The sequence below is a fragment of the Micromys minutus genome, assembly GCF_963924665.1.
Source record: "Micromys minutus genome assembly, chromosome: 25".
NCBI classification, from domain to species: domain Eukaryota; kingdom Metazoa; phylum Chordata; class Mammalia; order Rodentia; family Muridae; genus Micromys; species Micromys minutus.
The window spans coordinates 22,734,006-22,760,568 of NC_137960.1; the positions used below are offsets into that span (position 1 = coordinate 22,734,006).

The 26,563-nt window shown below is 51.8% G+C and overlaps 1 protein-coding gene across 1 annotated transcript in view; it reads left to right on the plus strand.

Annotated features, from left to right (window-relative positions):
- COL13A1 (collagen type XIII alpha 1 chain) overlaps positions 1 to 26,563 on the plus strand; it is a gene marked incomplete at both ends in the record, with an annotated part of 139,595 nt that overhangs the window by 69,236 nt on the left and 43,796 nt on the right. The window contains 11 exons of the mRNA XM_080937613.1: positions 901 to 951; positions 7,424 to 7,459; positions 8,255 to 8,281; positions 9,264 to 9,290; positions 10,583 to 10,609; positions 10,703 to 10,729; positions 11,643 to 11,669; positions 14,497 to 14,562; positions 17,165 to 17,272; positions 18,673 to 18,699; positions 19,722 to 19,757. Of these exons, the coding sequence (XP_080793739.1) occupies positions 901 to 951; positions 7,424 to 7,459; positions 8,255 to 8,281; positions 9,264 to 9,290; positions 10,583 to 10,609; positions 10,703 to 10,729; positions 11,643 to 11,669; positions 14,497 to 14,562; positions 17,165 to 17,272; positions 18,673 to 18,699; positions 19,722 to 19,757 (459 nt within the window). The remainder of the gene's footprint in view (positions 1 to 900; positions 952 to 7,423; positions 7,460 to 8,254; positions 8,282 to 9,263; positions 9,291 to 10,582; positions 10,610 to 10,702; positions 10,730 to 11,642; positions 11,670 to 14,496; positions 14,563 to 17,164; positions 17,273 to 18,672; positions 18,700 to 19,721; positions 19,758 to 26,563) is intronic.

A 26,563-nucleotide genomic window follows, 5' to 3' on the forward strand; every position in this document is an offset into this window, starting at 1 on the left:
CATACTATAGGGTGAGACATATCACCTTCCCCAACCCACAGGGTGATTTTAAACACCTTCTGGTCTTATCCCATGAAATTTTCCACGACAGGAGTGTTTTCCCAGCCATAGTTTACGGCAGCTGCTAAGGAGCAGGGTTTCCTTCAAACTATCTGTTTTTGTCTTAAGTCACGTCTGTTATCACAGCACCACTAGTTTCAGATCACTGCTAACTGTATATGAGGTAGGACATTCTGCAAAACAGGTTCCAATTCCCTGTCCATAACAGACGGCAAAACATTCCAAGCTCCAGCTCTCAGACAGGTTGTGTGAGCCTAGAAAGCTGCTAACTTAGGGCCCTGCCCCACCCCACCCCCGCCGCCTATCTCTGCTATAGATTCCTACACATCCACACCCTTCATTTCTCCAGCCGGCTCAGCCGCCTGTCCTAACCCCCAGGACTTCCAGCCCGCTAGCTCCAGGACGTACTCTCTGGGCTCAGCTTTCATCCTTTTGGATCATTCCCTACCTAGGACATCCAAGAGTATCAGTCTTCGACCTCAAGGCTGCTGGGCCCATATAGCCAGGATACTGTATGTCCTGACGGTTCATTTCGTAAGGCACGCTGCCAGGTGAACCAGGTGGAGTGTCACTGCCGGGCCCTGCCTTTCCTTGTGGTTCCCTCGTGCCCGCAGAGTCATAGACGCTGCTCTCCTGCATTTCCTGAGCCCACTCTCCTCTCCCATCCACATCTCTTCATGTCTGCTACTCCCCACTACTCCCAGCTCCCCTGTGACGTCCACTTTGGTCTATGGGGGTTGGCATCCCCCTTTCTGACTGCCAGCTACCCCACCCCCTTCCTCTTCCCCACCAACCACCCCCCTCTGTCTACCCTTCCACACACCCTTTGTCTCCCCACAGGGTGCCCCTGGAGATGCGGGGATGTCCATCATCGGGCCTCGAGGCCCCCCTGTAAGTTGCCACTGTTATGGGGTGGGGTATAGAGGTTGGGAGAGTTAATGAAAATAGCTTTGGGGGGGGGATAAGGGTGAGCCTTGGCAGGGGCCTCTGGGTGTGACCATCCCATGTCCTGTGGTCATTCCTGTTGATCCTCTCAGCATTGCTTGCTGTTGATGTTAAAGAAAGTGGGCTGACTAAATATACCTAAATTACTGCCTCCTGGGAGGGCTCCAGAGCCTTTAGCCACAAAACTCCTGCAGCTGGGAGGCAGGAAGGTGGTTGCTGCTGTTTACACGAGGGAAAAGTGCCGCTGCTCTGCTCGCCCCGAGTAAGTGCCCCAGCTTTCTTTGGAACTAATCTTGACCTCCCAAAACCAGGAGCAGATGACAAAGTCCAGGTTCACTGACCCCAGCACCCACTCCTGGTTCTGGTGAAGCCCCAACCTGCCCTCCAAGACCCCTGTCCTCACTGCCAGTAGCAGGTCCTCCGAGTTACCTAGCACCTCCTGACTTCCCTCTGACATGCTTCCGTAGGGGCTGCCTGGGATGTGGGTGATGGATCCACCAAGCTAACACAGCGATGTGTAAGAGGATGCGTGGGGGACCAAAGGTACCTACCTGTCCAGTGTCAGCGAGGGAGCTGGAATTTAGCATAGCCTAGCATGGCCTCTCTCCACAGAGGAGAAGGGGTTTGGACAGGCTCCTTTGTGGCCGTAGACCTCCCTTGCTCTGCCAAGGACTGTGAGGCGGACTGTGAGGAACCTGTCACGTGATGAGACAGGAGCAGGGAGCACACGGAGAGAGTGGGATGCTGGGAACGTGCACTAAGGTATCATCTACATCAGTGGCTCTCAACCTTTCTAATGTTACCACCCTTTAATACGGTTTCTCATGGTGTGCTGACCTCCCCCAACCAGAAAATGATTTTTGTTGCTTCTTCATAACTGTAGTTTTGCTACTGTTATGAATCGTAATGTAATATGACATGCAAGGTACCTATATGTGACTCCAAGGGTTTGCAACCCAGAGGCTGAGAATGGCGGGAGAACCAGGAAGTCACAGTGACAAGCACTAGTTACATGCTAGGCCTCCAGCACAGGCAGGGGGTGTCCTCCCCCAACTCCCCAGCACATGGCACACGGAACCCGGAAATTTCATGCTCATGCCCGTTTTGATTGCCAAGCTCCTAGGTGATAAGTGTAATTGTTTTCCTAATAACCCCTTCCAACTTGAAGTATTGTATATAAAGGATATATATACACGTCTTCAGGGGAAGTTGATGGTTCTTGTTGGTGTCTCCAATGATTCATGACACTTGGTGTCCTGACCGTACCCAGAATCCTCTGACGGCTACTGATCATCAGCCATATGGTCAAGCCACCCTAGCTGAGTGACACCCAACCACCCTCGAGTTGTCCCTGCTGCCCCAGCCTGGTGGAAATGGGAAATAGGCAGACAAAAGGTCTGCTTGACAGTAAGAGCTGAGGTCAAGTAGGCAAGCCCTCCGTGGCAGCTGGGCACACGGGAATGTGTGGCCTGGCTGAGAATAAATACTACTCACCAGAACCGGCCTTGTCATTCTTAAGGACCACCTGCCCACTCTTCTGGAGTCTGATCAATAGTCCAAGCAACAGGGGCCATCCAGGTACTTGGAGAAGGATGACTCCCATTCCAGTGGCACAAGGGGTTGGGACCCAGTGTCTGGGTGTCCTTGTGGGAGCCCCTTGAAAGAGCGGAAGGCTAGACCCCAAGGAGCACTAGGCAACTCAGAGCCCTCCCTCTTTTTTGGTATAAACTTTATTTAAATTAGGACTTACAGGAGATCAAGAAGGAACTTTCAAAGACTGGTGATGAGAAAATGGCTAAGCTAAGGATACCTGCATATCAAGCCCCCACCCCAGCTGCTCTTCAGAGACTAATAGGAGGGATCTGACCCTTACCCACATCAGGTAGATACACCTGCTGAATATGTCAGGAACCTAGAGCCTTGCCAGGCACAAGAGAGATGCAAGAAACCCGACTGCTTTCCTTCCCAGCCCACAATGGCAATCCTATTGGCCATGACAGTACAAATAACGGGTGTGGGGACAAAGAGTAGTGGGGACATAGGGGAAGGGAACCACTGGGCGCAGACCATGTCCAGAAGGAGAGGCTGCAGGAGGAAGGGATAACTGGCCTACTTTAAGGTGAGGGTCCACCCAAGAAAGGAGGGTTAGGACTGAGGTGCCAGGCTCCTTAATCGGGAGAAGCACCTGGAAAGGATTGGACGGGAAAGCAGGGGTGAGGCTGGAGAAGCCAGCAAGGGCTTTGCATGAAGGACTCAACAAGATATTCAGAACTGTATCCCAAGGCGTTCAGGCCCTTGGGTTGTGTTGGGTGGATGAGGGTCAACTAGTATGCAGCTTAGGAAGAGGTTGTTCCCTATATTCAGTAGGAACACACTGAATGGAAGTGACTGGTGTGTGCTGTTTAAGTGTCTGCATGTACACGCACACGTGTGTGTGTGTGTGTGTGTGTGTGTGTGTGTGTGCATGTGCAAGTATGCATGTGAGTGTGTGTGTATGTGTGTATGTTCATATACATGAATGCCATTTGGGGGTAGCCATAGGTGAGTTTTGGTGGCAATAGAAAATGAACTTTAGAAGAGAGAAGGAGTCTTGGACACTCCACATTTCTGGGTCACAGAGTTCATGGCAGTGCCCTGCCCAGGAGGAGGAAGGAACAGATGTTGACAGGGGAGGTAGGTGCCTTAGAGCAAGATGAATTTCAGAAATGGACATTTGAAGTTTATTTTCCCTTTTCATATATAGATCCATGAATGTATGTCTCATCCTGGTGAATGCTTATTCAATCAAATGCTGAATTTCATTCAGGAAGGAAATAAGTTCATGACTATGTTAGGAAAAAAGAACACGGCAACTGAGACAAACAACTAGATAAGAGGAGAAGGACCAGAAACAAAGCCAAATGCTGGTGGGAAGATGGTTTGTGAGAAAAGCTTCATTTAATAACAGAAAGAAAGCCAGGCGTCAGTGGCGCACACCTTCAATCCCAGCACTCAAGGAACAGAAGCAGTCAGATCTCTGGGTTTGAGGCCAGCCTGGTCTACATAGCTAGTTTCATGATAGCCCAGACTATTCAAAGGAACCCTGTCTAACAAGATAAAAACGAAGAGAAAAAAGTAGAAAGAGAAAGTGGATTGTGTGTATTCTCGAGTTCTAACTCACGTACCTGCCTCGATGCATACATGTGGCGATCAGAGGACAACGTCATGGAATCCACTCTCCTCTTCTACCTTTACCGAGGTTCCAGGGATCAAATCAGGCCATCAGTTGCATGCAGTGACGGCTTTACCCACTGAACCACCTCCCCAGCCCTCAATTCTTGCTTGATCGTGAATCTTCCAACCCATTCTCTCAAGACAGATTATCAGTGAATAAAATACTAGATGTAATCTGGGAGTGGTGGTGTGCACTTGGGAGAAGGAGGCAGGAAGGTCAGGGGTTCAAGGCCAGCCCCACCTTATATAGTTGGTTCCAGGCAACTTGAGCCACATGAGACCCTGTCTCCGAAACACAAGCCAAAACAAAAGGCAAGAACAACAGAAGACTAAGATGTCAAGCATGAAGCCACAAACAACAGGAGCATAATTTGAGCAACTGTTTTATAACTTCTGGTGAGAGGGCTCCTTTGAACATGGAAGAAAAGGCACAGGGAAAGTTTGTCTGTATAAACATGACCATCCTAGGTGAGTGAAAATACACTGTGAACCCTTCAAAGACAGAAGATGAGTTAGCCTTAGATAGTTGGATGGCCTGTGCAAGGAGCTGTTCTTAGCAAACAGCATTAATCAGACCAGATCAGAAAAGATAACCTAATGGAGAAGAATAGGAAAAGCCAGACATCACCTACCATCCCAGCTATTCAGGAGGCTGAGGCAGGAGGATCACTTGAACTCAGGAGCTCAGGGCCAGCCTGAACAACATAGATCCTGACTCACATATATTTGCCTGTTTATACTTTTCATATAACACACTGTTACATAAATAATACATAATACTAGTATAGCGTATTAAACATACACTATAATAATATGTTGCCTCAAACAGCCAGCTCCCCAGCCTGGAACCAGTTTGACCAGTAATCACTGGAAGAGGCCATAAGCTCAGCATAAATTGAGATGTAAATTACAGTCCCATCCCAAGACTTCCCAACTGCCTTCTTCCCAACCTCTCCATGAAGTAGAATCCCATTTCCTTGTGGTCAATGACAGCATCCCTCTGCCTCCATCCCTCAGCCTTGAAAAAGCCCTGGTTAGTCCCGGACTTGGCCCTGGCTTGGAAGGATGCACCCTGCTTACCGGAGCAGGCACTGTAATTTGTGGACTGTGCGATTATCTTAGCCGAGTAACACTCAGCTGAGGCTATGAAGATGCTTCTTGGAATCCTCCCCTGACCTCTTCCGTGTTCAGAGCAGTTACAGAAAGTTTACATTGGGAGGTTTCAGAGATTGCATTGCAATGGTTTCCAGGTTTCTCCTTAGGCCTATTCTTAGCTCCACTTATCCTCAAGAGGAGAGAGGCCAGAGCCCTCTGACATATGAGTGGAGTCTCCGTTCTCTTGCCTTTGGACACTTGCCACAAGTCCATCCTGAGCCTGCAGCTGACTTTAGCTAGTTTCCCTGTGGACCGGCATCCTAACCCTGACATAGCAAAAGGTCTTATGTCTCCTGGCCAGAGGGTATCATTGTTTCTGCGGCCTCTTGGATACTTCCTTCCATCCACGGATCCAGAAGGGACCCACTGGGGCCTGGAAATCTTTCAGGGTCACAGCACGTGAGTCAAGAGAAATTGTCCCCCAAAAGGGGCCTTTTTCCAGACCTCAATTAAGACATCCACAGATCCCGGGACACCCAGGGGAAATGGCTCCAAGAGTAAAAGCAAACAGTGAGTGCCTAAGTTTAGGTCTCTAACACGCACATTTAAAGCCAGGCCCTGAGGCACGTGTCTGTGACTACAGCACCGGAGATCCCTGGAACTCACCGGCTAGCCCAGCCAAATCAGTGAGCTCTGGGTTCAGCAAAGAGACAACGTCCTTAAACCTTCTAAGGACAGTAGAGTCAGCATTTGGCATTGGACTCTGACCTCTAGGCTCATACCTGCAAATACATGGGCACACACACATGAACATGTACACACATGCATTCAGTAAATACAAGCAATCTGGCTGGTTTCTGGTACCCCCCTCTGGTCATCTTAATTCAACACACACCCAATGGTAGAGTTTCTACTACCAGAGACATAATGGATTGTAGTTCTGTGACCCAATGAGGTTACATAGTTATTCCCATTCTAGAGATAGGGAAGCTGAGGCGTGGGGAGTTTTGGACAATGGCTTAGTGTCACACTGTTATTGATGAAAGCAGAATTAGAACTCAGCCTGCCAGACCCAACAGTCCATACTTGCAAAGAGGGTCTGCCATGTAAACTGAGGGTCTCCCAAGATGAGAGCTGCCACGTCTTTCAGGGAAAGCAGGCGAGCCACTGTCCCTGGGCAGGCGGCAGAGATATAGAGGAGACAGGAAGAGAGGCAAACGGGTCTGTCCAGTGGTGCAGTGGATGGCTTTGTCTTTTAAAAAATATTGTGGTGCACGCCTTTAAATCCAGCACTTAGGAGGCTGAGGCAGGTGGAGGTCTGGGAATCTGGGCTAGCCTGGTCTACATAGTGAGTTTCAGGACAGTCAAAAGTTACATAATGTGACCCTGTCTGGAAAAAACAAATTTTGGTGTGTGTGTGTGCGTGTGTGTCTGCTCGAAAGTCAGATGACAACTTGCAGGGGTCAGCTTTCTCTTCCCACTGTGTGGGTCCCAGGGTTCAAACTGAAGTCCTCATGCCTGATAGCAAGTGTTTTTACCTGCTGAGCCATCTTGCTGGATCCGAGGAGAGGGGAGTGATCGGGCTCTAGGTTTCTCCTCTCTGTTACCCTTGACCTTCGGGTTAGCCTTGCAGACTGGCAGCCACAGTTTAGTGTTGCTTGGGAATCCTTGGGAGAAAGAAGCCTGAGGAGTAGGAGCAATGTGACCCTGTTCTATTGTCACACATGTCGGAGGTCTTCTGCAGACTTTGAAGCCACCCTTAGACGAGTGGCCATGAGAAACACCTGCAAATAAAGAAATGGACCCAGTTTTGTTCCAGGGCTTCTGTGCAGTTCAGAGTAAGCCATTTGTTGTTCTGGCTGTCCCACTGGTCTGTCATCAAGGCTCAGCATGCCCAAGCACTAGGGAGCATCCCAAGGCCACTTCCAGAAGTAGACTCAAAGGATGCAGGTTGTTTCCATCCCTCTCTCCAGCCTGGACCCTGCAGAAGCTCTGCTATGTGCTCCATGTCCTCTCCATCCTAGCCAGCTCACAGGTGATAACAGAGAGTCAGGAATGGGCTTGGCTCCGCCCTTCCTCCCTCATCCTCAATGCTCTGTTTTTTTTTCAGGGCCAGCCAGGTACCCGAGGCTTCCCTGGATTCCCGGTAAGTGCAGAGGGCTTAGGTTAGCAGAGATAGGTAGATCCTGAGCCTGGTTGGGTTAAAATGTATCACCAAGATGATATCTGAGACCACATTTCCCGCTCCTGATTCCTAGCCACTAAGGATCCACTCTATAACCTTTCATGGGCCAGTAGCTGAGGGCTGGGCTCCTGCTACAAGAAAGGACAGCGAGGTCCATGTAAATAGATAGTGATGACCAGACAGGAGCTGAGTGAGCTGATACATCTCATTTGATACCAGGATGCAGACATATGGTAGTCCTAGAAAGTGAACTGATTGACTTCTGATCAGGCTCTGAAGAGAGGCCTATCATGGAAGCAGTAGTACGGTGGCCACAGTGGGTTAACCCTTTAACCCTTGCTAACGGAGCCTAGACTGCTTCTTAGGTGTAGGACCAAGGGAGCAGCTGCCTCAGTGCTGACCAACATTAGTGTTCAAGAAACACAACAGGGCCAAGAGGTGCTGGCCAATGCCTTTAATCCCAGCACTTGGGAAGCACAGGCATGCAAAGTTCTGAGTTTGAGGCCAGCCTGGTTTACAGAGGAAATTCCAGGATAGCCAGGGCTACACAGAGAAACCTTGTCTTTCAAAACCAACAACAATAAAAAAGATAGATGGATGGATGGATGGATGGATGGATGGATGGATGGACGGATGGACGGATGGGAGTGGGTAAATGGATGAGTGGGTGTATAGATTGATTCTGTGCCCAGGCTGCCTACTGGGTGGGGGGGTCCTAGGAAGCTTGGTTTTTGCATCTAACCTTTGTATTTGCAGGGTCCTATTGGTCTTGATGGCAGGCCGGTAAGTGAACTCTTGGGGTAAGTAGACCCTTGAGATAGGTTCTGTCCTGCCTCTGACCAGCTCACTTACCTGGGGCTCCTGGTCCTTCAATACCTCAGATTATTAAAAAAATATTTTCCACAAAAAGAAAATGGTTCAAAATGGCATTGCTAATGGGAAGGGGAAGAGGAGCTATTTGAGTAAGTTACCCCGACCACAAGTGAGCAATCACTGTGGTCAGGCTGGGTACTCAGTGTCTAGAGCAAAAGTCATCCATAGACTTTGGTGGCTCTTAGTGGCTCCCTGAGATCAGGGGTCTAGAAGGGCAAGGAGCAGCAAGGTGGACAGGGCCAGGCTGTTCCAGTACCACCAAAATGCCAAGGTATCTCCTATTCTCCTCAAAGCTGGGGTCCTCTCCACAGCCAAAGCTCCACGTGTATACCTGGGTCCCCCTCTGATCACTCTATCCCTTTGGCCTTGGTGTCCTGGTCCAAGCATTCACAGGAGTTGGAAGATAGCTACCTCTCCAAGGCTCTTGGAGTCCCCATAAGTGCAGGTAGTAGAGATGTAATTAGTGTACATCTCTCAACTCTTCCTCAGATGGGGGTGTCATCTCAGGTGGGGACCCAGTCACCTGCCCAGCAAGCCACATGTAGTCCAGAGGCTACAGTGGTAATTTCTACTCACCACAAGGCCAGGCACCCACACACGTGCACGCACACCTGGGTTTATGGAGCGAATGCAGCTGGAGTTCAGGGAGACACCACCACCTCTGCTCACCTTTGAAGGCACCTATACTAGTGCAGCTGGGAAAGTGAAAGGGGGAATGGTTCCACCCTGGCTCAGTCAACCTGCAGGTTAGGGTCTAAGTGGGAAGTGACCATGTAGCCATGTGAGAGAAGAGAGAAGCTATCCACAAAGATTAGGCAGAAGCAATGCTGGAGCAGGCAGGGTGAGGGACTTAAACAATTCAACAATGCACATGAACCCCTTTTCCTTCCAGGGCCACCCCGGACCTAAAGGGGAGACGGTAAGCCTCCTTACTTTCTTTCCGTCACACAGTAGGTAGGGGACCAGCCTTGTCTGACTTCTACAAAGGGATAGAGCCTGCCTGTCACAGTCGCCAGGCCCTAGATCCTCGCCCCATACAGGGAGAAGTGGCAACCCTTTTCTCTCCTGCACAGGAGACACCCAGGGCATTAGGCAAGCTTTTTCCAACATGGTGATATCCATAATCTCTAGGTCGGGGCTGGGAGGTCAGGGGCTTCTTAGGAGATGGTGACCTTTTATTTTCCCACAGTGGCTTCCCCTGAGGACACTGAAGCCCTGCCATTGTGAGCCCGCTCAGTTTCCTAGTTTAGGGTAGATCCAGTTAGGAGTCAGAAGGAGCCTTTTCTACATCTTGCCATACTGACACCACACACCCAGATGCCCAGGGATCCAGAGACTGGCACTCAGGTGGTTCCCTGCAGGCCAGCATAGGCCTAGCAGCTACCTCAAAAGCTCAGACAAGGGTTCAAATTTACAGTGTGCTAGACTGAAAATAACTAGCCTTCCATAGCTTCACCCTGAGCTATGTGTGAACACTGCTGTTCTCTTGGCACTGGGCGGGGGAAGGGCAGAGATGATGCCAGCCCCTTCTCTGGCCCAGGGAAGACCTGCAGAGCCCGCCCTAGAGGGGCCAGCTCACACATGGCTTCTGCTCTGTACATCAACATGGGTCTCCTTAACCAGGGCTTCGGTGCAGCCTCCTGAAAGTTTACCAGACACTGAACCCTACTCCTCCCTAGAACCAAAGGATAAGACGACCTTGACAGAAATGCCTAGGCCCTTTTGTGCCTTCCAGGGAGCTTCAAACGTGGGTTATGGGATTCATCCCAGCTTCTGTCTGTACCACAGACCTCACACAGGGTGTCTGCAAGCACGGCCTACCCCACCCATGCCCCCAAGCCTTTCTGGTTCAGCGGCCAGGAGAACAGGAAGCAGGCTGTGTTGGGGTCTCCTGGGACCCCAGGTGAAGGATGTAAGGTCCTTCAGAGCAAAACCCAAGCTCTTAACGCCCAGCCTCCCATGTAGAGATGTCTTTGGGATGTCAATGACTGGAGGAAAAAGTGAAGGGGACAGGGAGAAACTGGCCACACCCACTGAGACTTGTCATATACGGTCATCCCATCTTTGAGGAGTTGGACATAGGCCGACGTGACCTGTAGAACTTTGGGACAGTCTGAGAAGCTCCTAGAAGCCCAGGATATGTTCCCCAATCCAACCAGGCATGTGTCTGTGATCTACCTACCCACTGACACCTGTTTTTTTTCTTCACAGGGCCTGGTGGGTCCTCGAGGACAACCGGTTTGTAGCTCCTCTTCCTTGTCCCCAGAGGGGAGGTTGGGGACCATGTGGCTTCGGATTTAAGACCTGACAGTCATTTCCTTCTCTTTGTAGGGACCTCAGGGACAAAAGGGAGAAAAGGTAAGCGCCGTTGAGGCTTCCTAGACCTACACCCCAGGCCAAGCCTTCTGTTAGGCAGAAAAGGGTCACAGTGGCCAGAAAGGGGTCATGGTGGGCACTTGAAGACCCGAGATTTTTGTTTTCCAAAGATGTATTTATTTTATGTATATGAGTGCTCTTTCTGCATATATGGGTTCCTGTGTGCCAGAAGAAAGCATTAGATTCCATTATAGATAGCCGTGAGGTTGGTTTCTGGGAATTGAACTCAGGACCTCTGGAAGAGCAGCCAGTGCTCTTAACCACTGAGCCATCTCTCCAGCCCCCAGATCTGAGGTTTGCAGAAACCCCATAGGGGCCCAGTACATAAGAGAAAAATGATGACACTCCCTCACTTGTCAGTCTTGAACCTGAAGACCCCCATGCAGTTTTGTCCTCTCTACCTGCCGTCCCACAGGGGCCCTTCACTCTGAGATCTGGACTTATAACCCCATTGACCTGACTCTTTCCTAACCTCCTCCATGCTCTGTTGTTCACTTTCTGGCCAAGATTGGTAGCTTCGCCCCGGGCAGAGGTGTAGGAGCCTGGGACTGTTGGCACGGGGGAGGTATTCCACAAGACATCACAGAGTCTGTTGACCCCCATCAGGGCTCCTCTCTAGGGATGTTGGGTACTAACCCAGGGGTTGGGGCTGACAATGGAGCTGCACATAATTCCCAATCCTACCATCACAGCAGGTGGCATGTGGTGGGGGTCCTATCCTACCCCATGGAGCCTCCTTTGGGCAGACCCTTGGGGGTTCCTCCTATTACCTTCTAGAGGCAAGGGAAGGGAGACCACAGGCAGAGCAGTAATCTGGCAAGGAGACACATGGTGTATTATAGGTGTAGAGATCCCCTAATAAACACCTAACACCTCTCTCCTCTCTCCGCCCTAGGGTCAGTGTGGAGAGTACCCACACCGGGTAAGTGATACTTCAAACCAAGGGTGCTCTATGGTCCATCCTGAAGTCCAGCCACTACCAGAGTTGGAGGGTGGGAGTGTTGGGGGTCAGGGAGTTAGGGGAGGAACCTGCACCCCAGTGTGTAAGGTGTAGTTTGGTCTGTCCTATAGCTAACCATGAGTTTGTTTCAGTACCGTGTCTGGAAGCCGTTGTGTCCATTAGCAAGGAGCTGGCCTCCTATGGCCTTGTCTGTCTGCTGAACATGTTTCCAAGAGTCTCTTGAAACTATGTGTCCAACTTTGCCCTCTGTCGGCCATGGGTCTCTGTGTTGCCTCTGCTCTGTGTGGTGTGTGTGGGGCGGGGGGGGGGGTGGGGGGGGTGGGGGGGGGTGGGATAGGGTGGGAGGGAGAAAGTCCTGAACAAAAATGAGGGACTTCTGAGTTAGTCATGGTTTCAAATGTCCCACATCTCCAGGAGGGGAGATCATCTGGCCACTGCATCCTTTGGGGCAGTGTGCATCTTCCCTGTTAAGAACACAGGAAGCCTGTCTCGGCAGGAACGTTATGGTGGGGGTGGGGTGTTTCTGGACTGAGATGGCTCCTTCCCAACCCCTCCTGACCCTGACATTTCCTGGCTTCATCTAAGCAAAGGGAACCCAATATTCACTTGTGCACCTGACAGCAGAGCTCTTGCTGGGGGACAGAGAGGGACAGAGCCCTTCCCTGATTCCTCCCTGAAGCCTCAGCAGAACACGGTGAAACAGCCTGTAGACCACATGTATCATGCTCAGGTCTGGGCAGCAAGTATGAAGAGCATCTTAGGTGGCCTTCCATCTATAGGGACCTCAGTGTACCAGAAATACACAGTCAGATGTCCTGGCTGCTACTTCAGCTGGGCAGGGTAGAGCTTAGGGGTGGAGCCCATGGCAGACCCCTCATCCCACCCCCATCCCCAACACAAACCAGGCTTAGAATATATTTGAGTCTTCAGGGTCTCTGGCACAGTGTGGCTACTATGGCCAGCTTCTGCCCAGCCTCTCAGAACACAGAAGACCATGCCAGTCCCTGACATCTGGGTCCTTGGATCAGAGAGAGGCTGTGCTAAGTTCAGTGTGTAAGAGGCCCAGGACAGCAGTCTCACAGGCAGAGCTGGTTTGTCAGTGGGGTGTGCTTCAGGGCTTCAGAGCCCTGCTGTTCTGACCAGCCCCATCCTGATACCGCGATAGAAGGCCAGCTGTGTTTATTTGAAACCATAGTCTTGCAAGATGGTTTTATTAGCCAAAAGAAATACGGCATCCCCTACCCCCACCTGCCCAGCACAGAGACAATACAACTGCCGGAGCTTCTGTAGTGTGTAGGAATGCTCAGGTGGGGGAGAGCGGGCTCTCTGTCCCTCAACCCTGCACAAGAATAGAGAAGGAGACAGCAAGAGAATGTTCCAGAAGCATAGTTTGAGGACTGCATTCAGGCAGGGATAGAAGATTTAAATACCTAACTGGTATTTAAATGAATAGGGAACCTAGCAGGTTACTTGCTTTCCAAAGGGTTGGCAGAGGGGGGAGTGTTGACTAGTCTCCAAAGAGCCTGGCTAGTCCCGACCTCTTGTCTAGCAGGAAAGGAAAGGGCTAGGCAGTGAGTGGGAAGTCCCTTGGTATCTGGCAGGATTACTAGGAGGATCTGTGGGCTTCCTCTTGCTCCATGTGACTCCGTCTTTGCTGCCTCCCTTTGCTTCCCAAACCAGGAGTACCCAAGCGGCACGCTAGCAGCTCTGCGCTCCAACCCGATAATTTCCCTAAAGGTTTGTCGGTTCTTGATGGGCTCTAGGCCCTCTTGGCTGAGACGCTTCCTGGACACAGAGCTCAACGTGGCACATCTCTGGGCCCCAGCATGGGAGGATGGGGCTCTGCATGGCTCAGTGTGTGGCAGCTGACCTTGGAAGGTGCAGCAGGAATGACCTTAGGGAGGCCCCCAGATGGGGTCTTAATTCCCTATCTGAGTGTGTCCTCAGCAAAGGTGGATGGTAGTTCTTAACATCTAGCCCAGAGGCCTCAGGTGAACTTAAGTCCATGTGGTTGAGCCCAAGGTCTTTGTCTTCGTATGGGTTCTAACCTTCAAGCCATTTCCTCAGGTTTCATCTACCCGAGCAGGGAGACAAGCAGCAGCAGGAATTACCCCCAATTGAAAATGATATTGGATAACATGACCGCAAGCTGCCTGTCCTCCTAGAAACGGTTGACCATTCCCTGGGCATCTTTACTGAGTATGCCAGCCCCAGAGCGAAGCCTCAGCAGCACTTACTGTGTGCCACATAAGCCACACCCTCAGCCAACTCAGCCCCTGGGAGCCAGGCTTAGCCTCCCTTGACCATGGGCCTCAGATTTGCTGACATCAGCCTTTTTTTGTCCCACCAAAAAGGAACCCACAGGGGACCACACGCCAGCCTGGCTCCATGCACCAATTTAGCTCACTCTGTGGCTGTCGGTGTTGAGCCCAGCAAGCTGTCCACCCAGCAGGCCTGGTGGGGTAGTGCAGTGTTGGGTGGTATATCACATCGCCTGAGTAGGCATGGCTTCAGAGGTGAGCTTGGCCAGGGAGAGCTCTTCTTCTGGAACGCACAGTGCCTAAGAGGATGCTCATAAGAGAGCCAAAGGCAAGATCAGCGTTGTGGTGTCTGTCCCTTGAGCTGAGTCTCAGAGGTACCCTCCCCCCAGTCTATCCTGCTGCTGTGTTTACACTGATCTCTCCTCTTCCTCTTCTCTTTCCTCCACTTGGCAACTTCCTGCATCGTTCTGAATACCTGCGACCTCTGGCCTTTGCCCTCTGGCCTTCCAATTCATATCTCTCCTCAGCTGTTGCCTCTCCTCAATTCAGTGCGGCTGGCTCCGCCCCCAGTCATTAAAAGGCGGACCTTTCAGGTAGATACCCTAAGGGGCTTCCCCAGGGGCTTGGAACAAGTTGGGGTCCTGACAGGCCAGCTGGGTTATCCATTATGCCAAAAGCTGCTGCTTCTAACCGTTACAGCAAATTAGACAGCCAATTGCCCGGGTGATGCCATAAATAAGGGAATACACGGCACACAGCCCCATTACAACATGACGCCTGACCGGCACCAGCTACAGGCCGGCTTTAAGTCTTTCAGTGGGCCCTGAGCCAAGTGCCACTGTCTTTATTGCACAGATGTAGAAATAAAAGCCCAGAAAGGACCGTAAGTTGCCCGAGGTCACAGCCCTGTAAACAGAAGAGGAAGGATTTACACCCAGGTTCTCTGTTCCTAGTGTGCTCTGTAAAATCGGAACAGGCACAGTGACTGATAGAATTGAGGCTTGGAGAAAGACTACCCCAACGTTATGGGAGTAGCAAGAGGTGTCGTGGACTTGAGAGCAGCACTTACTGTGCCCCCTGCATCCCCTCCCTGCTCACGCTCTTTGTGGGATCTTAGACACACAGCCTAGCTGACCACGCAGAACCTGGGTGTGAGAAAGGTGGGCGTTTGTAGAGCAGTTTGACCCACAACCAACAGGTAAATGCCTAATTTCCCATCTTCCTGCCTTGCTGCCTCCAAGGAGGGCTGGCCAGGAGCAGCAGGTCCCCAGGGACAACCCAGCTTTGTCCCTACAGTCTAAGGTCACATGAGGCCAGGGGCTGCCTGTCTTACTTTTTTATCTGCCTTCTATGGCCCAGGTTGTCCCCAGGGTCCAGGGAGCAGGGAGTGGCAGGGTCTTAGCTACTTGCCTGGTGAGTCCCATAGCTCAGGAGCACAGACACTCAAGTACCTGACTGAATGAGACTGAAAACTCACAACAATCAGCTAAAAATACAGAGTCACATGGTACGGGCGCAGCCTATTAGCATTTGGCCCATTCCTGTGGGCTACGGATCACATTACCCACCAAATCCTCGATCACCTCCTAAGGCTCCGAGGGCTGCTCAGGAGGTTGCTAGCTGGCCAGGCCCGCTGACTGCTGCTCAGCCTGCTGCAGAAAGGCCCTGCTTTTAGGGCGTGCCTCTAAACACGCCCACCCACACTCTGAACAAAGCTACTGTGTGGCCCTGCTTCTACTAGCCACTGTTGGACATTGACTAGTGAGGTTGCTTGTTGGGCAAGCAGGAAGACCCAAGTTTGAATCCCTGGTAATTGCAGCCCTAGGCTAGGAAAGATTGGAGAATCCCTGGGGAGATTAACTGGCCTAACTGGTGATCTCCAGGTTCCAGATAGAGACCCAGTCTCAAAGGACAACAGCCTTGAGGAAGGACATCCAAGATTGATGTCTGTCTTGCACACACACACACACACACACACACACACACACACACACACACACGAAAGCCATGCATGATTAATCACTCAAGCTGCATACCAGCTCTCTGGGGGCCGTAATTTTCATTTCTAGTTGGTAAGGAAGACCCTAGGGCAGTGGTTCTCCATGTTCCTAATGCTCCAATTACTTATTAATACAGTTTCTTGTGTGGCGATGACCCCTAACCATAAAATTATTTTCGCTGCTACTTCACAACTGTAATTTTGCTACTGTTATGAATTATAATATAAATAGCTGATGTGCAGATAGTCTTAGGCAACTCCTAAGAAAGGGTCATTTGACCCCAAAGGGACCACAGCCCACAGGCTGAAAACCATGGCCCTAGAGAGTCCAGAAGTAGAACTGGCCACTACTTGTTGTAGCTGTGTTTAAGACACAAAGATGACTGTGCCCTGACCTGGTTTCCAAAGCAGAGCCAGCAGGAATTGACCTCGTGGCTGCTACAGATTCTCTGGGAAGTAAGGGTTTTATGCCACCTGCCATCATGGGGACATGAGATGGCTTACCCATTTCCTGTTGATAAGTCTGTATTGATTGTACACGCTATGCAAGATGGTCTCAGGTGAGCAGAAAGGGGAAGCTTGCGTAGGAGCTGATGCACTTAGCAGACGGTGCTGGAGACCACTTCCAAAGTGCAAGGAGTTAGCTGATTAGCCCTGCTCCAGTGAGCAGAGAGCCAGGTGAAACTCAGTGGCCTCTGACCTAGGGTCTCATTTGATTCCCTGGAACAGATCATCAAAACCAGCAAATGCTGGGACAGGGAACAGGGACCCCGTGCTTCCATCCTGCAGCTGGGAGGCCGGGCTGAGGCAGATGGTGAACTTGCTACTTTAAGAGAGAGAGTGTGTACTGGGCAGGCTATAGACCACCTGGGCTGAGCTCTGGCATTGGGCCAGGCCAGGATCTGGGCTTAGGTGCAGGCCAAGGGTTGTCTCTTACTCTCTCAGCTACTGCTGCCATGGCCCCCTGCCCTGGCAACCATGTTCTCTAGAAGCCCCCACAGCTCGGTAACTCTATGCCTTGGTCCTCTTCCTGCTGCCATTGGCCCCTCCCTGCATGCATTCACCATCACTGTCCCGCCCCACCGCCTTCCAAGCAGGTTCCACTGAGGCCTCAGCAGATGCATGGCACGGGGTGGGGGGCACTGTGATTGCTGCTCCCAGAGCTTCTCTCTAACACATGCTTTCTCTAACTTCAGGGGGAGCAAGGCCAGGCTGGCATTCAAGGCCCTCCAGGGCCACCGGGCCCTCCAGGACCAAGTGGCCCTCTGGGACATCCCGGACTGCCAGGGCCTATAGGGCCACCTGTAAGTATCCCTCCCTCTCTTCTTCGAGATTTGCTCCTTAGAAAGCTCCAGAACCCTCTAAACCTTGAATAGCAACCAAATGACCGAAGCATTTTGTCATGGGCCTGAACACAGGTGACCTGTGCAAAAAACTATCCATGCCTGAGACTCTATGCATGGGTTGGCCCTCCCAACTCAATCAGCACACCTGCAGAGCTGTTTCAGTCATGGCCTCCGGGGACAGTCTAATAAGCTACCACCTTACGTCACTACAGAGTAACTGGGAGAAGTCTCAAGGGCCTTTGGCAACAACTGTCCCTGGTTTAGGAAACCTGGAGTCAGGGCAGTGGATTCTGGAAAGGTTTGAGGGGGTGTGGCCTCTGATGACTGTGTCTATCAAGGTAAATGTAGGATCCATGCTACTGGGCCACCTTCCAGTCAGGCTGCGAGTCAGCGGGGTCCTGCATCCTAGGACCTGAGGATTGACAGCCACTGCTGGGGACAGGTGCCGTAGACACTCCCTTCTAGTGACAGAGCAACCCCCAACTCACTCATTTATAAACTCGGGCCAAGACCACGCCCTCCGCAGACACAACAACACAGAACTAGTTGTGTGCATCTCTGATCATCACTCACGTTCATGCCCAGGCCCCTCAGCTGCTCTGACCGTTAGCCATCATGAAGGGTACCTATGAACTGGCCAATACCTCTGGCTGCCATAATCTCTGGACCGGCCAGGAGGGCTGCACTGTAGTGACGGCCTGTGTTGCTCAGAACTGGCTACGCTCAGGTCCTCACAGGCTTATTTACAGAATTTTCCCTCCCAAGACTCCAGGGGGAAGGGCTTTTGTTTGTATGTGCGTATGTTTCTTCTCAGTCTGTTTAGAAAACAGTGGACCCGGAGTGTCTGTTACACCAGTTAAAACAGGCTCGGCCTAAGCTTCATGGTTTTCTCCAGCCCACGTTTATTGCCCAGACCTCCGCCCAAGACCACAGTATCCAACTACCCCTGGCCTCTCCCTTGGCACCCACAGGCCCCTGTACCCACACCAGTTTACCATGAGCAGCTTGCTGTGGTTACTCCCACAGGGAGAGGGGGCCAGCGGGCTCTTCTTTAGGGGTTCAGAGCCTTGCTGAGCAAGGTCATCTTTCCAGCAAGGGTCTTCAATTAGGAGGTACGTGGGGTAAAGCCACATTGCCAATTTAGGCCTAGGCCACTGACCTACTTTTCCAGTGGGTGAGCACAGCAATGTTGCCCACAGTACCCACATGGCTCCAATCAGAGATGCTAGCCTGTTGTCCCCATGTGCCCTACCCATGTTTCAGTTACTCCCCAGGACATCCTGGAGCTATCCGGGGGCTCTCTGCTCCAACCACCACTGTGAAAATGGCTAACCTTACCCACACACTTACTTCCACAGGGTTTACCCGGGCCTCCTGGACCAAAGGTAAGTGCTCCCCCGGGCGGTGATGGAAGTTTCAGAAGTGTTCCCAGGGTGTCAGCTGGTGGGGGAGCTCAGAGGGACTGAAGAGGAGTGATGGATTAAATGTAGTCCGTTTTTAAACCACCACCCCTTCTTATGAACTGCTTTGGTCCTAATGGAACCTCTTTCTAGGTTCCATTAGGTGCTCAGGCTGGCCAAGCAAGCGCTATGGTTGGCATAGGAGGTACACTCGTGGGCTGGAGATGTAGTGGTTGAGTGTTGGCCTGGGATGTATGAGGCCCTGGGTTTGAATCCCCAGTGTTTCATAAAGTGTGACAGCTTATACCCTACACCCAGAAAGTGGAGGCAAGAGGAACAGAAGTCCAAGGTTACTCGTAGCTACATAACAGCCTGGGCTTCACGAGACCCTGTCTTTAGGGGGAAAGAAAAATCTAAGGAAGGAAAAAAGAAAGAAAGAAAAGAAGAAAGCACAGTCTTGCCTGCCTGGGAGTTTGTCTTCTAGCTGGAACACAAGGCAGACAGATGCCGTGACATGGCCACAGGGTCCCACAGCTGTCAAATACAGAAGAAAACAAAAAAAAAAAAAAAAAAAAAAAAAAAAAAACCTCCAAAGTGATCTGATCTCTTGTGAAATCTTGCCTGGAAGCCCATGATGACAAAGACGCCCTTGCTTTGAAGTCAGTAACCCTGGGGACCAGAGGGCTTGAAGCACCAATGGTGGCCGACGTTTTATAGACACGGAGGCAGAGAGCTGGGCAGGGGCTGCAGAGAAGACTGTTTGCTAAAGCCCACACCGGATGTCCTGGGTCTCTAACAAACTGACCCCTCCCCTCACCCTTTAGCCATCAGAACAGTGTCTGGAGACCTTGAATGGCACTGTTGCTGCAGAAATAGTTGGGTTTAGGGAACCACCAGAGAACAGGGGTGTCACAGGGAGGCAAAAGGTGGTATTGTGTAGCAATGAGCACCAGCTGGTCTGGCATGAAAAACCATTTGGCTTTTCTCTCTCCTCCCCAACCCCCTAGGGAGACCCAGGGATCCAGGGCTATCATGGCCGAAAGGTAAGCAGGAGCGGGAGGCAAGGACACTACGTCTTTCTTGGGGATACCAAGAGGGGCCTCACTACAGGGGTGCACACAGGCCAGGGCTGAGTGGGGAACAGTGTATGTTCACACCTGTGTGAACCATGTGAGCCTCGGTATTTTGATGCTGATGGAACACTCAGGAGCAAATGGAAACTGATGGGCAGACCCTTGGCAGGCTGGTGGCCAACCCAACCTCGAATAAGGAAATGTCTCTCTTATTGATCTGGGTGGCTGTGTTTGGACTGCATGAGCCATAATGTGGGGGCCCCTCTAACACAAGCTCCATGCTGAACCTGGAGGGGGGGGGACATAGAAAGACCCAGCCCTGCTCTTAAGACAGTTCTTAGGTCAGACAAAACAAGACAAGTGTTCCGCACAGATCACCTTACTGGCAGAAAACTGTTAACTGCAACCACTACGAAGCATGCTGAAAACAGGGTGGGAAGAGTTGTAGGACCTTCCAGGGAGAAAACAGCCAAGAGCTCAACCTTGTGAGTGGATGTGTGTATCAGCTAGCTAGTGCTGTGTAACAAAGTATCCCAAACTGGCTAGCTTAAAAATCACTGATTATTTCTTATGTCCCGGTGGATTGGGAGCCTGGGGTTCTGCAGTTCCACCTGGGTTCACAGGAGTAGAGGCTTACCATATGATAACTAGAAGGCCAGAGATAGCCTATTCAGTCCTGTGGGTAGTGCTGGCTACTGCACTCCAGGTACCTTTCATGTTCCAGGAGGCTGGATGGGCTTCCCCACAGCAAGGTAGGCCCAGGACAGCCTTTGAGGTGAGAAGTTTCAAAGACAAGGGCACCCTTCTAGTGTCTTTGCATACAGCATTTACTAAGAACCTTCTGCTCAAATGAGTCACACAAGCCAAGTTACCTGCACGGGAAGAGACCTAGTTCTGTTTGATTGAAGGGGGTAGAAAAGCTTTATGGAGATTTTAAGTCCGTTTCTGTGGTCCTTCAGGGGGGAAGAGTGTTTTAGACAGGAAAACCATTTGAACCAAGGTCAGGAAGCAGTCACTACAATACCCTTAAGAGCAGAGAACTTGTGGTGGCAGCCAGCACTTACTGAATGCCAGCCATGGGCTAAGCAGTGTCCTGCAACACAGCTGAACTGTTCCCAATCCTGTTACCCCTGGGGCTGCTGTAATTTGCTCCCCCCTAGCAAATGGGGAAACTGAGGCTCACCCAAATCTCAGTTAGGATTCAAGTCAGACCTGGGTCCTTCTCATGGTACCAGTGTCACAAGGATCCCAGCCACTGGCTGGGAAGCTCCAGAATCTTCCAGAACCTTCCCGAATGGAAAATTCAGCATGAAGAAAAGGTATGGACAGGGGGCGGGGACGGGTGTGTTGGAAAGAGACTCACTCGGCCAGGAGTGAACACCTCACTCTCTGGGTTCAGGCGGCTGCCACTGCTGTGGTGTTTTATGGGTGCCTGGTGGGGAAAAGGTGAGACATGAGAGATCTTTAATTAGTTCTGCATAAACTGAGAAGCTTGTACTTTGTCAGGAAGTGGAAATTATAGCCCCCGAGGTTGCTTCCATTCTCTCACCCGGACTCACAAAATTTATTGCCTCCTGATGCAGCATGGGTTGGTTTTCCCATTAGTAGTCAGATTGGCTTTCATGCTGTGAAGGGGCGGAGGCCCTGGCAGAGGAATCCCTGGGGTCATGGCGATGCCCTTGGCTAGGACTGTGTTGTGACTGGTGGCATCTGCCTCTGCTGCAAACCAGAAGTCTGGTACCTCAAAAATAGTCCAGGGAACTGTTTCCCTGAGGCTGGAGAAGGCCTGGGCTAGGGTGTCCTGGTACTGGATCCTTGTGCATGGTCATTCTCCATGTGAGCAGGTGATTCCATTCAATCCAGGCATCCGCATTTGCAGAGGACCAGTGCAGTACTATTGAGGGAGGGGCAGCTCCTGGGGAGGAGGCTGCCTCAGGCAGAGTTCGCTGGCCTGACAGGAGGAATAGGATCGTGCTGCTCCCCATGGTGGCTCTACAGAAAAAGCAGTTCTAGCTCCATCAGTGACTTCCCTAAGGCCAGGTGCCTGAAGGGGGAGTGGGGGAGTGCTGGAGCTGTGTCTACAGGAGTTAAGGTTACAGTCCCTTCCTGCTCAGGGAAACCATGGCTTCCTGCGCACAGACTGACCACACGAATCCCCTGGAGGCCTTGTCACCTCAGGCCCCATCTCTTCACCCTCCATCTAAGGACAGTCAGAGCCTCCTTAACTGTAGGACTCAGGGGCAGCCCACTCAGCCTTATTCCCTCACCCTGAGTCCCTGACCCCTCCTCTCTTTGCTAGGCCACACCTCTCTGCTCTTCTCCAGACCATAGTTTCTAATAGCCAAGGCCATAGCTGCCCCCTTCTACCTCTCTGGGCCTTCACCCCTTCTAGTCCATCCCCCCTTGCAGCCTCAGTACCCCACCTCTGTGCTTCTCCCCTCTTCTGGTGCCCTCGTCCTATCACTGACACCTCAGTGTGCCCTAGTCCACTAGCAGAGGAGTCCCCCGCAAGATGCGTCTTGACCCCAGCCATCCACATGCAGACACGTGCTTCCATCACAGTACTGATGTCAGAGGCTTGTCGCTCATACGCCCAAAGTCAGGCACAGCCGTGCTTCGAGTCTTAGTTTAGCCAATGTGCATTGGTACCCATCTCACTCAGTCCTTACCACAGCCAGGGCACAGAGATTGCTATTGCCTGGGTGTCAGCACTTTGCCTAAAGATGCACACATGGTGACCACCATGCTGGAATCAGAAGGGAGGCTGCACCAGCCTGTATTAATTTGAAGGAGGAATGGACACTGGTACCCAAAAAGATGCCTCCCCTCGGGGTGAGATGATCAGGAATGGTCACAATGAGCTGAGACAGCTATGCAGCCGCCCCATCGTGGTCATGGTAGAAGAGGGGTGGCATCTTTGGTGTAGCCACCTTGGTGGAGTGGCCCTAGATAGCTTAGCTGGTGCTTACTTCTAAAACAGCCTACCCCAGACCTCAACTACTCCTGAGAGACCCCTCTAGTCCCCTGGCTCACACAGTGATCCAAGCTCCCTGTGGCATTTCCAAGCAGCAGAAGACACATAGCATTTTCTGTCAATGTTGGGAAGTCCCAGTGAGGACATTCATACTCCTGAAAAGGATTTAAATAAGAACAGGGAGCAGGGAGACATAAGCCCCAGATCTGTGGCCTCGGGGGAACTGGCCAGCCTCCAGCCCCCCATCCGTGACCTCTGGGGCTCTGCTTTGCCCTCCAGAGACCACACATTAATGAGAACTGACTTCTCCTTTGAGACATATCAACAGATCTCAAATTTTGATTACAAGCCAGCCCGTCCTTCCAAAGCACTAAGCCTTCAATGGGGCACCCGACCCAGGAATTCCCTGGATCACTTCCTGCTGTCCCTAATTACCGGAGGACCTAGGATTTCCAGGGTTCCGGTCCTTGCTTCTGGGCAGGGAAGCAGGAACTCAGTCACCTTTTTCCAGGAAGGACAAACCAAGAACTCTTGCCTGGGACAAAATGTCATGTCTCCTCCCCTCATCCCTGCAGCTTCCCCAACCCAGGGTAGAACTCTCCAGTTCTCAGCCACTCAAGGGGGTGGTCCCCCATCCCCTACAGAGAACAAAGATGGTGTTTACTGACCCCTTGTAGTAGAGCCCGGGCCTCAAGTTAGGGAAACCCATTCATCTCTACAGCCTCCCTTCACTTGGCTGCGGTGCTGACACTGAAGCCCCACCCCTACTCCTTCCAGACAAACCTCTCGCCAAGTCCCGGTGTAGCTTGTTCAACAAACAGTAAATCACCAACTAGGAGGCCACACCCACCAGGCAAGCTTGTGCCACCCTGTCATCTCTAGAAAGGATGGTCCTCCCACTAAGAAACTTCAAAGGACACAGGACCTGTTGACACTGGGGGTAGGGACACATGAAGGGGCTCTAGGAGCTGGGACAGTCCGTCAAGGTCATTTAGTACAGCCCCTTCTATCCATTTATCTCCTGAGCCACAGTGACAGCAGTGTCCCTCCCCCAACCCCCACGGCTTCTGTTCATTGTTTCTTGTCACATATTAAAGAGCCAGCATCCCCTCCCAAGGATGGCTGTCTGCCTGGGAGTCACATCCTGTGCCATCATCTGCTGGGCAGAGGGGCTATGACCCTTTGGGACACTCGGAACAGTACTTACCCAGCCACAAGATGTTCCAGAGTGGTTGTGGGGAGCCCCTCCACCCACTCGAGCCTCTAGGATCCCCACTGGGAAGGCAGAGGCAGACAGGAATCAGAGCCATCCTGATAAACTTGGGTATCTATGAAATCCAAGCCACAGAGCCAAGTATGGTACCCAGCCAGGGGCCCAAGCTGAGCACAGTTCTACCTGCATGCACCTTTGGAACTGAAATCCTAGAGAGGGCAATAGAAGAGGAGGCCCTAGCCTCAGCGTGTTGATCTCCTTCCCCCATGCCCACTCCAGTCCCTGCCCCACCTTCTGAGACAGCGCCTTGGGTCCTGAAGGGTGCCCCACCCCCCATCCAGGAAGCAAAGCTCTCTGGCCTTTCCAGAGGTCAAGACAGGGCAAGCCCCTAGGCTGGAGCTGAGCGGTGAGGTTAATGAGAGTGGAGGGAGCCCTGGTGTGGGGTCAGCCAGGCACCCCTGCTTCCTGCCCAGCAAAAGGGCAGGAGGGAGGCAAGTTACCAGCCACCCTACGGAGGACTCCTCCTTGACTTGTGTGTTTCGTCTAAAGCTAAGACTTCCTACAGAGATCCCTTTTTCTGAAACTATGGACTGAGCATCTCCTCTCAGTTCTGGCTGATCTGCCTCCCAAGAGCCATTCAGACAGTCGGGGCAGGGCTAGGGGTATGGTGGGGCTGGGGCTGGGGTGTGTGTTTGTGTGTGTGTGTGTGTGTGTGTGTGTGTGTGTGTGTGAAGGAGAATAGGTCAGGGCTGAGCTCACTAAACAGCACTGACTCTAGCAGTCACATTGACACCCAGCACAGCTCCGCACAGGGGAGACAGGAGGGAGTCCAGAGACCTTGCAGAAGCTAAGGAACCAACAACAGAAACCAGAAGAGAGACAAACCGAAGCCAGGACCTCCCAAGGCAACTTCTGACATCCCCACACACACCAGAAGACTCTGTCTGGGGACTTCTAGTTAGGTCAGCATGGTGGAGTCCAGTGACTTGTTATCAGGGGACCTGCTCCTTCTAGAGATGAATGCCATCTAGGACCCTGAGGGGACTTTAAAGACCACTGTGGCCAAGATGGTGAAGTTTAAAGTAGGTCCTCCTGCACCCTCTGCTGGACACAGCGTAGACCTGCCTGCGCTGGCTCGTCCCCTCTGGCACGCTGAGCAGGCCAGGGTACAAGAGGTGGTACTTGGTGTCGAGGCATAACAATTGGGACCTTCTGTAGAACTCGGGCGCCTGACTCTGGGAGGGTGAGTGTGACGTAATGTCTGTCACAGACAGGCGTGAACGTGTGTACAGGTGCCAAGTGCAAAGTGGCTGAGACAGGAGGATCACAATCCTGTCTGTGTTACGGGATGAGCTCAAAGCAACCCTGCAATGAGACCTTGTCTCAGAATTAAAAGTAAAGACATCTTCATGAGGATAAAGCTCAAGAGTAAAACAATTACCTAGCCTGCATGAAGCCCTGGGTTGGAGCACTAGGAGTTTGGGATACAAAGTGGTCTCTGTTGTGTGGGGACATGTCCCAGCACCGGGACATGGGGACAGTAAAATGTCTCGTGGAGGTATAAATATGACTTTGCACTGAGAAAGTAGCAGAGAACCATGAGGACGTGGAAGTGGCTGACACGCTTAAGAACAGAGTGGTTTATCTGCACCCGGGGAACTAGGATGGAGGCAGACTTCAGAGCCCAGGATCCCTGTGTCTTTTATCTATGGGCAGTGGAGACTGTGAAGTTGGGAGCCTCATTATCTAGCCAATGTGCTGGGAGACGAGACATGGAGACTCCAGTGAGGAGGGCCGAGCATGGAGGAGGGGGTGGGAGTCGCTTTAGTCTTTGTCTGGAGAAGGGAGAGCAGAGTGGTCCTCTGAGATAGCAGGGAGAGTCTGGGCAGACGAAGCATACAGGTCGGGTAGGAGTCAGTGTATCTGGGCTCTGGATTTACCATTCACAGCGTCATCTTCAGCACAGCTGTAGGCTGGCAGGACACTGCTGCATCTTTTTACTGGGGTGCCATGTGGGGTTCAGTGCGTGAGGCAAGACAATTGGATTCTAGCCTAGACTTACCTTCTCTTTGCCCCCGCCCCCCCGTTTTCCTCCTGTACATACAATCGATGGTATGGCTGCCTTCCTAGTGCCCCTTCCTCCTGTAGATCTAGGATCATGGGGGAGAGAAAGACAGTGGAAGTTACGAGGGACATCGTTGAGAGGCACAGCCCTGCCCACAAATCCACAGAAAAACCAGTATGCTGCTGTATCTGGCCAGGCAGGATCAGAAAGAAAACTGAACTGCTCACAAGCTCCAGGAGTTTGGGAAAAAGAGGCCCTTGGATAAAAGCAGAGAGAAGCTCCTGTCTGGCTCAGCCACTAGGTGCCATGCTAGCAAACCTGCTGTGGGTAAAAAATGGGCACAGGTGGGAGGAGAGGTCTGTAGTAGGAGGTAGGTAGCCGCATAGCTGTTCTTGCCATAGCCTGACTCAGGGCCCAGCATGGAGGCAGCGGGAGAGTTAGTTCAAGGTCATCCTTAGTTGCATATGTAGTTCAAGACCATCTCCTTGACTGGGTTCTAACTCTACTGGTATGTGCATCAGTGT